Source organism: Euprymna scolopes, chromosome 15, assembly GCF_053919585.1.
Source record: "Euprymna scolopes isolate OS-2025 chromosome 15, ASM5391958v1, whole genome shotgun sequence".
Taxonomy (NCBI): Eukaryota; Metazoa; Mollusca; class Cephalopoda; order Sepiida; family Sepiolidae; genus Euprymna; species Euprymna scolopes.
In genome coordinates this window covers 64,671,793-64,684,722 of record NC_136496.1, presented here as the reverse complement: position 1 = coordinate 64,684,722, position 12,930 = coordinate 64,671,793, and the positions used below count along the sequence as shown (strand labels likewise).

General features: G+C 31.5%; 1 protein-coding gene across 2 annotated transcripts in view; it reads right to left on the bottom strand.

Moving 5' to 3' along the window:
• LOC145293844 (proteasome inhibitor PI31 subunit-like) overlaps positions 1-12,930 on the bottom strand; it is a 41,965-nt gene that overhangs the window by 19,219 nt on the left and 9,816 nt on the right. For both annotated transcript variants that reach the window (XM_080140524.1, XM_080140523.1), the window contains exons 3-4: positions 12,079-12,161; positions 4,029-4,190 (exon numbers count right to left, since the gene is read on the bottom strand). In XM_080140524.1, the coding sequence (XP_079996650.1) occupies positions 4,029-4,190; positions 12,079-12,161 (245 nt within the window). The remainder of the gene's footprint in view (positions 1-4,028; positions 4,191-12,078; positions 12,162-12,930) is intronic.

The following is a 12,930-nucleotide window of genomic DNA, read 5'->3' as shown; positions in this document are numbered from 1 at the left end:
GAACAATCTACCTTTGTGGATTAAATAAAAGGCTCAGTTCAAAATTCTTTGAAAATTCCCCAGTTGGACAAGACACACTGGAAGACGGTTGAAGGTTACGTTAACTGAAATGTGAGAATAACATCCAAGACGAGGATAGTAGTCTAAAAATACAAATTATCAATAAAAGAAAAAAAATGGAGGTTGTAGTGGCTAAGTGGTTAATGACACAGCCTGATAACCTGGTTGTGCCAGATTTGAACCCAGTTCATTCCAGAGAATGACTTATGTGGTCCCTCCCATAAGCACCCAAGTCTTTCTAGAAAGAATTCTAACTAGGAAGATATTGGGCAAACCAATATCTACAATACAAACATGCTCTTCATCTCTCCATTCTTGTACTAGGGGCATTCCAAAAGTAATACCTCCTATTTTCCACCCAAATGGCTCAGGGGGGGGGGATTGCAAATTGCATTGCTATGATGATTGAACTTATGCATTCATGACCTGAAAGTTTCATCTCTCTATTGCAGATATTGATCGTGGGAGACTAAGAAAGCAACTTTTGTCATTGATATATGTTAGAAGCAGAGATGCATCATTGAATTCCTGGTAAAAATGGTGATGTAGAACAAAAAATTCTGGAGCATAAAAGGTTGCTCATTTTAATGGTACCACTTGCGTCTTCATAGCTCTTCAAGTTTAAAAAAAAAATAGGAGACTTTACTTTTGGAATGACTCTTTGTTTTGGAAGGAGTATGCTATCCCATCACACAATTCAGTAGCCATTTGACTGAAGAGAGAACATGGAAATTTTTGCGTTTAAGAAAACTTGCATGTTGAGTTTCAAATGCATTTTGTATGTAAGCTCTGATTTTGTAAAGAATTGCCAAGAAATATCTGTCTATAATATAGAATTTTATTTCATTTGAGATGTGACTTGTAAGCAGAAATGGAATTAAATAGATTTCATATTGAATAATGCAAGATCTATTATATACATATAGATATTATTATAGATCTATCATATACATCTCCTATATATATATATAAAAAGCAAAATGTGTGTGACCATTTCGTGTATGTCTCGCAAAGGCTTTTCTCACACACGCTCCCGAGGGGGGGGGGTTATGATCGCTTACAAGTGTTTATATAGGCCGTAGATAATATCTAGGATTTGAGAATGCATATAGCGTATAGATTTATTTACATCGACTTTTACAAAATTATTGCTATTTTGGCTTCTCGCATGTTGATTGGGCTTTTTCGTATAAAAAGTTAACAATTAAATTCAAAGTTAACAACTTCTCAGCATCGCGCTGGGAAACGTCCAGAAGCAATCAGCTTTGATCAATCTTATATATCAGATTCTGGACAATTGGGAGCTGCTTTCTTCCTCCCCAACATCTTTTGGGGAAAAAAAAACAGTCAAATTTGGGTAAACAAACCCAAACGCTGCCTTGCAGCAAAAGTTTGACCTTCTTAATTAGGTCAAATCGAAGCAGCAGAGTTAACTTTTATTGCGGACACCCGTTTTTAATAGTTAAATAAATAAATTCAAACGTGTCTCTGTTGTATGTCGCAGTGGCCCAATGGTTAACGTCGCACGTTTTTTTGTTTTTTTTTCACTTTAATTTCCAACTTTGCCTCAAGGGTTCGGGTTCGGTCCTCATACTCACCTACCAAAACCTTTTTTTTAAATTATTTTCAAAGTTCAAAAGATTTGACCTTTGCGGAGTCTAGCAAACTACTCAGCCAATTTTGGGTCTAAGCATTTGAAATTTATACATAACGGGTATTCAGATATCAAGCATTTTAATCAATTTTTGAGCAAAATCTGGCTGTCAATAGGTCAAAGTTGAAAAGAGTTTGCAGAATCTACCAAACTCCTCTGGCAATTTTGGGTATAAACACTTGAAATTTTATATGTAGGTTACTTCGACACGTGTCAAACTTTTTAATATATATACATATGCACATAAAGTTATGAACAGTATATAGGGCCCGAGCAAAGCCGGGCTGAACTGCTAGTGTATATATATAAGGGAAATTACATGTGAACATACTGAAGAATTGACAAACAAAACAAAAACAATTTTAGAATTTAGAATGGGGATTACTTTCACATAAATTTGATGTAAAATAATTCACCATGTCTGGGCCATCTTAGCATTTTAGGGCAGTTAATCAATTAATTTTTATGGGTGATAAATTGTGCACATTTGTAAGGAAGGATCGATTTCTTTTAAAAAATTTTTTTTTTAGATACTTATATATAGCGTACAGAGGAATTTTGTTTGGTGGGGAGCTTGCCACTCGGACTTAGCGTTATTGTTAGGGCTAAAGGAGATTGTAGGAGGCAGCTTGCAACTCATACCTACAGTTAGAGATCGGATTAAGGGAGTTTTTTTTTTTTTTTAAAGAGAACGTTTGACACTCATATTTACAGTTAGTGGTCCATAATTATTGGCTATTGAAAATGTTATGGCTTAGATTTTGAACATCAAATTACTTTTAAATAAGCAAACTTTGGTAAATGAGGGTGTGAAACATTACAAGAATTAAGACAAACAGACAAAAATAAAGTTTATTTAAAACAAAAATAAAGTTTATTTAAAACAAGTGATGTCACTAGCAGAAAACGTGAGGTTTTGGAAAAATATCAAGTCCTTTTTACTCATCTTTTTAAATATCAAAATAAAAAAACAATTCTAAAGCTGAAAAATCGTCCACAAATTTGGAATAAATTTGATTTTTATTTTCAATTGCATTTCATCTAACACATTATTTCGTTTTTAAACTTTCTAGTTTAAAACATTTATTTATTAATTTCACGAGAAACAGCATCCCTACAAATATTTAAATATTGATTTTTTTTTTTTTTGCATGTTTTTATAATCTGGTAGATTAGTGTCCATTCGATAATAATCTGCTGAAAAAATTGTAAAAGACGAAAATAAAAAGAAAATAGGGTGGCTACCACTCGTATACGTGAACCCAAAAAATTATTTCACATATTTGGTTGTTCAAAGCAAAACAGTTTAATTCACCATTAAAAACTAATGCAATGGATAAAAGTGCACACAAGTTATACATTTTGAAAGCCTATTTTCTCGTCTTTTCAACCATATAAATATTTTTAAAAATTTAATCAGAAATATTGCGAGAAATTTCAAGTTGCGATTGCTTTAATAATTATATATTCTGATAACTAATTAGCTCTGATTGAACAAATATTCTGATAAAAAAATAGCTCTAACTAAACATGTAAGAACACTTTATATTCATATTTTCAATTATTTTTTATTAAAATTTGTTCTGAAATAAAAAAAAACAAAAAAAAAACGTCTGTTATTTACAGCCATGCTATTGCTGAAGATACTACTAGTACTACAAAATGCCAGAAAACAATTTTCCATTGAAAGTCAATAGAAACGATTGACGGTGTCTGAATAAATTTTGTTTCAAAATTGTCAATACTCGTCATGTTGAAGTCTGTTTTTCAACACAATTAAAAAACGAGTGGTCAAAAGTATTTCAGACACCACAAACTATTAAAAGCGAAATCTATTCTGATTAGTTTCCAAATTTCATGACGAAATTCTTAAGAGAAACGGAATACGAGCATTTACAAATCTGGAGGGGGGGGGTCTTCACAAAACCTTACCAAAAACACTGTTTTATGATGTTAACGTTATCATTTTATTTGCTTAAAACTCTTAAAATATATAATGTACATTTTTATTTATTTGAAAGTATATTGATTTCCGAACAAAACAGTGTTATTTTGAGGACTTAAAGTGTTTTGGTTTTTAAAATATGACTATTTTAGCAAAACCCCCTTGAAATCTGATTATCCAAAACATTTTATCATCCATGGGTATTGCTAATTATATGAATTTATCGGAAAAGTCTTGAATGCATTCAATTTACATATTTATTGAAGCAAAACATCACAACATTATTCAACTATTTTAAATAAATAATGTAAGTGTTCGTAAAATGGGTCCTACATGAGTAATGTTAAAAATAAAGAATACATTACTGACATTCGTGGGTGTCTTTCTGGAAACTGCCTTCGTATTCGAAGTGGGTCATCTTCATATGGAATTCTTGGCTCTTCATCTTTGCTTACACGAGGGGAAGGAATCACTTCTTTTAATAGCTGCTCTTTGAAAATCTTTTTTAGCTTTTCCACATTTCTAAACGTGCTGAAAAAGAAAAAAATTTAAAGACGAAGGGAAGATAATTACATTGACTTATAATATGTATGGTATTACAAAATTTTGTGTTGTATCATAGAATTGAATAACTTGCTTTGACGTTAATAAATTTGATAAATACTAGGTACATGTAAAACAAATGCCTGATCCTCAAAATGTAAAAACATTTTAACCCCTCTCTTAAATTAAAAATTCACAAAAATTCAAGAAATCAACCAATTTTAATGAAATTTTCAGTATTTATTAATTAACGATCATGGAATCTAATGAACCTATTATTTTTTTTAGTGAAAATGTATTATTTTTATGAACAAAAATAACATGTGTACTAAAGTTATATATATACTTGAATTTATTTTTTTTTTAATGAAAATAAAGCATCATAGATGTTAACGATTAAAAGTATATTTCTTATATACTACGAAAATGCTGCTAAAGTACATGAAATCAATATAACTAAAAATTAGTTTCTCAAACTAACAATATCATTGAATTAAGCATTGTTTATTCAATATTTTTTACCCCCAAAAAATATAATTGCAAAAAAATATTTCATGCAATTTTAATGATAACAATATCTGTGAAAATTTAAAATTTGATATTCTAATACTTTCCTTGTACACATGAACGTTTTAAAATAATTAAAACTGAAGATTAAAATGTTTCTAATTCTTCAATAATAAATGACAAAATACGAATACGAGCATTAAAAATAAATTAAACGAAAACAACTTTTTAATTAAAGGTTTGTTATGTGGAAAGAGGAAAATACAGAAACTATTACGAAACCAATGAAACATGTTTGCTATATTTGGTCAAAATTCATGTGGAGGCAATGAGAAAAAGGCCAAGTATTTCCTTTTATTGTTCTTTGTACTTGAGAACAACATTAATATTATTTCTCAGATATTCTTTTGTTAATTCTTAAGTGGAGGACCTTCTTATAATAGAAAAAAAAAAAAGCCAAGCATACGGGGCCCCTCCTTCATGAGTGAACGATTTGGGGGCAATTTTAACCCTGTAATGCTCCTTGGGGGCAGTGTGGGGAAACCAGAGTTATCCCAGAAAATCCGTTCAGGCAAAAATTTACTTTCACCATGACTAATGTTTGTGCCAAATTTTAAAAAAATTCAAGGTGTAGTTATTGAGAAAAGTGAAAACAACCGAACAGACAAACAGATGAATAAGAGTGAATTACTAGGTCAAAAAAAAAAAAAAAAGAAGATTTCAAAAGAAATAGCTGTGCTAGAGAATAACAAATTATCCAATTGTAAATATTAAATGTAGTTGTCCTATGAAAAAATTGGCAGCGTCAGTCCTGTCAGTGAAGCTTTGAATTGTAAAGAATCCAAGGTAAAGAATGGCAATACTAATCCAGTAAGGATTAGTAGAGTGTAGTTCCCTTCTTAAGTGAAGATTAAAAGCTATGAATGAAAAATTTAAAGAGATTTTATACAGTTATTCTGATATAAATAAAATCGCCAAAATCTTTGTGGCCATAGCCAACATTATTATGCTAAAAATACTGTAAAATTAATATTGTTTGCATTTTATAAGTTAAAATTTACAAAATATATTTTTAGCTTTTGTAAGCAAAAAAATTTGACAATAATTATTTTAATGAAAAAAAAAAAAAATGTTTGAAATTAAGTGTTACAAAATGCAAGTATAAACTCGAGATAAGTTATCTCCCTTTGTCAGCATTAATCAAAATGAAGGGACATAAAAAAATAATGTACTTGGAAATCACGTTGCTAAACCAACCCTGCATAATTTGAACAAGAATTTGGCCTTTTCTGTTGATTAATGCTGGGTGTTGTTGAAGTTTCTGATACATTTCTTCCATTTGACAGTACTTCCTTGCCGTAATGGTTTCGCCTGCATTAAAAAAAAAAACAATGGATGAGATTGCTCGCAGACCACCAAACAGTCAGCATGACCTTCTTTTGGGGCAACTCTGGCTTCAGAAAGTGTCGTGGAGCTTTGTCGGCAACTAACCACTGAGCTGAGTGTCACCGGTTGTCGTAAAGAACCCACTTTTCATTACAAGTCACAACCTGGTCGAGAAATGGGTCGTTCTTGTTGTGTAAAAAAAAGAAAAGATGACACTTCATAACTGCGTTTCTTTTGATTGTTATTCAACTTGTGAGGCACCCATTTATCAAGTTTTTTCGTCTTTTCAATCTCTTTCAAGTGGTTGGAAATCGTTGTATACATCATGTGGAATTCAGAAGTTCTCGAACAGTTGTGCATGGATTGGTTTCAACTCTTAATTGATCATTGTCAATGTCCAATGGCAGACCACTACGCTTATCTTCAAGACTCTTGTTGCTGCCATGAAATTTCTTAAACCACCATTGTGCTGTCTGTTTAGTAGTGGTTCCTGGGCCAAACGCTTCATTGATATCGCAAGCTGTTTGAGCAGCTTTTCGGCATAGCTTGAATTGAAATAAGAAGTGAATCTCTTGACAAAGGCTTCCTTTCTCGGGCAATTGCTCTTGACATATCCAAGGCCTTCGACAAGGTATGGCATAAGGGTCTACTTCACAAGATTTCCAGCTACGGTATAACTGGAAATGTTTTCTCAATCATTAAATCATTTCTCTCCGATAGGCTCATAAGAGTAGTGGTAGATGGACAAAAATCGGAGGCCTGCAATATAAATGCTGGGGTCCCTCAGGGGTCAATCCTGGACCCAACTCTCTTCCTGATCTACATCAATGACCTCCCTAAACACATACTTAAATCATTCGTTGACATCTATGCTGATGACACGACCATCTACGGCAACACATCAAAGGCTTTAAATGACAAAGTTCTCTCTGATTCTCTCTCCTCTGATCTCGAGTGCGTGGTTCAGTGGAGGAAGATGTGGCTAGTTACCTTTAATGCATCCAAAACCAAACTCCTATCCTTACATCATCAACGCTCTGATCCCCAGCTGGCATCAATTGTGATGGATGGCTCTCGTCTGGGTGAGGCCCCGTGTTTTGACAAGCTTCTGGGTTTGACCTTTACTCCTGATCTGAAATGGAACACGTACATCAAGTCTGTTGCCAAGGTCGCTGGAAAGATGGTGGGATCCTTCTACCGCTCCAGAAGATATCTCACTACTGATGCAATTCTCTATCTATATAAAAGCCAAGTACGTCCAAGGATGGAATACTGTTGCCATATCTGGGCAGGAGCTGCCAAAAACAGCCTATCATGCCTTGAAAGAGTACAAAATAGACTTCGTGGCTTAGTGGGGGATGCCCTTTTCTCTACCCTGCAACCCCTCTCCCACAGAAGAGACGTTGCGAGCCTATCCTTGTTTTATCGTTATTTTCATGGCAGGTGCTCGTCTGAGCTCCAATCCCTGGTCCCCCCTCGCCAATCTTTCACGAAAAACACCCGTCTAGCTGAATCCACTGTGAAAAATTTCCCCCACTCTATATCTGTGCCTAAATCAAAACGCGGATTCCATGAACAAAGCTTCTTTCTTAGAACTGCACGCCTGTGGAACTCTGTTCCGTCTGCCTGCTTTCCTCCGGACTACAACTTGGATGTCTTCAAGTCTAATGTTAACAAATTTCTAATGAACCGCCCCCTTAAGTAAACACTCCATCAAATCTCCACACTAACGTAATGTACTTGCAATAACCCTTATCCCTGAGTGGCTTCCGGGCCTTGATAAGTGGTGATCACTGTGTAAAAAAAAAAAAAAAAGAAAAATTGTGCGAATTTGCTTTTTTTTCCATCTTCAACGTTCTTAAAAGAAAATTGTTTTAAAGCGATTGTAATTTAAATGATTAGAGTGAAAACACTCTTTAAAATGATATATAAAGTAAAGGTATTATGACGAAAACTTACTTGAAAAAACATCATTTGAAATAAAAAATTACGCAAGAACTTTCTTCTCAACCTAATATGTATTATTCGGATTACTGCATGCTATTCTCACTTTTCGACTCATGTAACCTTCGACCTTCTTCTGTTCAATCTAGTTGGACTCCGGAATCTCTGGAACCTTTACGAAATTTTGAACGGAACCCTTTATTTAATCCACCGGGTATTATACTCTAATTCCACTGATTGAACTTTCAACTTAGAAATCATCATATCGTATGAATCCAAAGATTCTATTGTTGGCATTAGTTTCCCTGATATTTTTCTAGTCAGAATTTTCTAGAAAGACATCGGGAATTACGAGAGGGACCATATGAAGATCGACCAACATCCTAAGTGAAAGTGATTTTTGCAGAACTAACTGGATTTGAACTTGGGGCACCCAGATCGTCAGTCAGTGCCATTAACCATGAGACTATTGTCATCTCCCAACTTAGAACTGTATTTTACTTAGTATTTTATCCATTATGCCATGAGTGCACAATGGACAAAAGACTAAGTATTAACGGATAAAATATCAAGTAAAATTCAGTTTTAAGTGACACCCTTCTGGAGATTGAAGGTTCGATTAACAATAAACATGAAAAAATTGAAATAGCTTAAAATATTTCAATATTGGTATCTATAGAAAGAGCTTGACGAACTAAGAAAGAATCTTTACATTTTTTAAATCCAATTAAAATTAAGGAAGTTATGACTATTTTGTGCCTCACACATTTGAATATTTTTCCCTCTTTAAGGCCATATGCGTATTGTCACATTTTTTACACTACTTTTTCAGTAAAAATGCTTTATCTTTGTTAAAACACAAGACTAAGCAATGAAATTTACTATATAAGTGTATTTTTGTGCTAGGAATTAGAATATGCTACTGAAAATCTCCAAAAATTAATGGTTTCCAAATAATCTGCAGTAAATGCACATAAATATGCTGTAATTTCTTAAAAATGCCATGTATTCATTAAAAGAAAAGAAGTTACAGAACTCAAAGCTGAATTGTAATGCATTATATGTACAAATAACTGAAATCGAAATCTAGGATTGTTTAAAAATGAATATATTGCAATATTTCTTTGGTATTATTGTAGATTAATACCTTCAGTTAACTCCCTTCTCCCATCTGACCACCTCTCCAAAATATGCGATTTTACCTTTGTAGGCAATTACATGTGAATACCTTAAAGAACTTTAATGAAAGAAAAACAAGTATTACTTTAGAAGTGAATGTAAAATGATTCCCCATTTTGAGCTATTCTTGCGTTTTAGGGCAGTTAACCATTTTTTTTCTATTGGAGATAAATCTTGTGCGCCTTTTTTTTTTTTTTTTTTTTTCTGAAGACGATTATTTGTGGTTTTAAGAGGATCTTTGTGCAATTATGAGAGAGTGGGGAAATTGCCACTCTGACTTTGGGTTAATGATAGAGCTAAGGAAAATTATGTGTGAACATCCTGAAGACTTGATAGAAACAAAACAAAAACAAGTTTAGAATTTAGAGTGGGTGTTAGTTTCACATAAATTTAATGTAAAATAATTCACCATTTCGAGACCATTCTAGCATTTTAGGATAGTTGACTAATTTATTGTTTTATGGGTGATAAATGGTGCACTTTTCTTTAAGGAAGGATTTTTTTTTTTTTTTAGACATTTATATGTAGCTTACCAAGGAACTTTGTTTGGTGAGGAGCTTGCCACTTGGACTTAGCGTTATTGTTAGGGCTAAAGGTTTTAAGAGGAGGAGGCTTGCCACTCGTACCCAGGGTTAGAAGTAGGATAAAGGGAGTTTTTTTTTTTTTTTTTAAGGCGTTTGACCCCCATATTTACGGTTAATGGGTCATAATTATTAGCCTTTGAAAATGTTATGCTTTAGATTTTGGACATCAAATTACTTTTAAATATGAAATTTATTCTTGTTTGTTTGTCATAATTCTTAAGGGGTGTGGAACTTAACAAGAATTATGACAAATAGACAAAAATAAATTTCATTTAAAACAATTGACGTCACTAACAGAAAACGTGACGTTTGGAAAACTTATTAAGTATTTTTGCAGACTTATTTGAATATTAAAAAACATTTTTTGCTAAAGCTAACAAATCGTTCACAAATTTTTGATAAATTTGGTTTTTATTTTCAATTACATTTCTTATCCGAGTGACACATTATTTCGTTAAACTTTCTAGTTTAAGACTTTAAAAAAAAAAATTTTTTTTTTTATTTCTCTACCTGGACTTCGGGCCAAAATCACAGTGTAGTATTCTGATGCTACACTTCGCCTTTTCTGTCCTCTGTTAGTGGAGAAGAAATCCTTCATGACCGAGATAATTTTTATGTTTGTTTCTATTCAAATTGACCCTTTTTGGGAAGCTGGATTTTTCTCGCATTAAAAACTGACCTTGTGTCTAACTGTCCTCGTAGGGAAGCAAGTAAATAGGAACTTAACTAGAAACTGAGCACCTCCTACAAATATTTAAATATTGATTTTGTATTTTTTTTTATATATATATAATTGGGTAGATTAGTATCCATTTGATTATAATCTGCTGAAAAAAACAAAAAATACAAAAAAAAAATATATATTGGGGTACTGCTCACATATGTGAAGCAAAAAAAAATCATATTTCACATTTTTTTTTTTTTTTTTTAACAAAACACTGTTTAATTCACCGTTAAAAACTAATGTAATGGATAGAAGTGCACATGTTACATATTTGTTTTTCAATTATATTTTTACAATTTGACCAAAAATAACGCCGGATTGCTTTAAAATTATATATTCTGATAACCGAATAGTTCTAGTTAAGCTAATTATGTTCTAAAAATATGAGCTCCAACTAAATATGTAAGAACATTTTTTTATATTCATATTTTCATTTTTTTAAATTTTTAATTCGTTCTGGAATAAAAAACGAAACAAAAAATAAAAAAAGTTTTACAGTAAAGTAATTAATATCAGCGATAGTAGCTGCTGCTGCTGCTTCTACGGATTGTTTTTAGATACTTTTTAAAAATAGAACGATTTTTTCCATGTATCATGATTTTAAATTGCTCGGTACCACAAGATAAAGCCGGTTACATTTTTATTTTTAACAGATAAATGTAATAAAAAGATTCATTTATTTAACAGTGGGTGTTCGAAGAAATTTTTTTTTCAAAATTTTCAAATTCTATTCTCAGTGTGGACAATACTAAGAATAAAATCTGTGAATTACATAAGATTTCTACCTGATGATTGCTGATGGAACGAGACGATGCTACTCCTGTGAATTAAATACAAGTTTCTGTTTGAAATTCTATACAGATTCTTAAGTTCGACAAGATACACCCGAAGAAGATCGGAGGTTACATCAGTTGAAATATTAGAATAACATTCAAGATGAGAACAGTAGTCAAATTAATTCAAATAATAAATCCTCATCTCAAAAATATAAAAATATATAAACATACACATACTCAACTTTATATAAAAATACAGATAACAAAAAAACTATATAAAAATACAGATAACAAAAAAACTATATAAACATACAGATAACAAAAAAACTATATAAACATATACATAACAAAAAAACTATATAAACATATACATAACAAAAAAACTATATAAACATATACATAACAAAAAAACTATATAAACATATACATAACAAAAAAACTATATAAACATATACATAACAAAAAAACTATATAAACATATACATAACAAAAAAACTATATAAACATATACATAACAAAAAAACTATATAAACATATACATAACAAAAAACTATATAAACATATACATAACAAAAAAACTATATAAACATATACATAACAAAAAAACTATATAAACATATACATAACAAAAAAACTATATAAACATATACATAACAAAAAAAACTTTATATAAACATATACATAACAAAAAAAACTTTATATAAACATATACATAACAAAAAAAAACTTTATATAAAAATATAGATAATGACAAAAGATATTTTATTAATACTTACTTAACGTAAGTTGTATTCCAATCGTCTGTCACATAATCAGAAATTTTCATGATTTTGGATGCCAATTTTTCCTGTTCTAAATTCTGAAGAAAAAGATTTTTTTAGTTTGTATGGTTTAGCAATATGATTATCCAACACATATCAGCTCATATTAAAAAAAAAAAATGTAATGATGATATTCCTATTATATAAAAGGAACTTTGTGTGTGTGTGTGTGTGTGTGTGTGTGTGTGTGTGTGTGTGTGTGTATGAGAAAGTTCATTTTCTATGGACTTCAAAATGGCTGGGCCGAATTTTATGAAATTTCACACAAAGGTACTTTATATGCCTGACAGTGTTCTTAAGTTTTGTATCGGAATGTCTTCAATAATATCTTCAATAAGTATCGATAATCGAAATAATCTGATGAAAGAAGGAACAGGCGATTTTAACTAAAGTTAACACCTTACACAGACTAACATCACAAGTGCATTTGAGAAATTTTATTACCACACAAAAGGCCTGACAAAATCTACAGTAGGATCTTTTGGCACGCTTAAAATGAATGTTTCCATTTAAAGCACAATTGCACCATAATACTTGATTTTTGCATTTTAAACTTAAATTCCAGTCATTATCACTGCACAAGCAGTAAGGCCAGGTATATAAAAACAGTAGGTTCTTTGATATGACAGGGGTGCGTTCAAAGTGAATGTTTCTGTTAAGAGCACAATTGAAGCATTGACTTTTGCATTTTAAACTTTAATTCAAGCCATTATATATAAAAAATAATTTTATAAAATCAACATTGGATTCTCTACAGTGCAATGTAGACACTGTATTGCGGACAAAGTCACTGCAGAGGAGGCATGT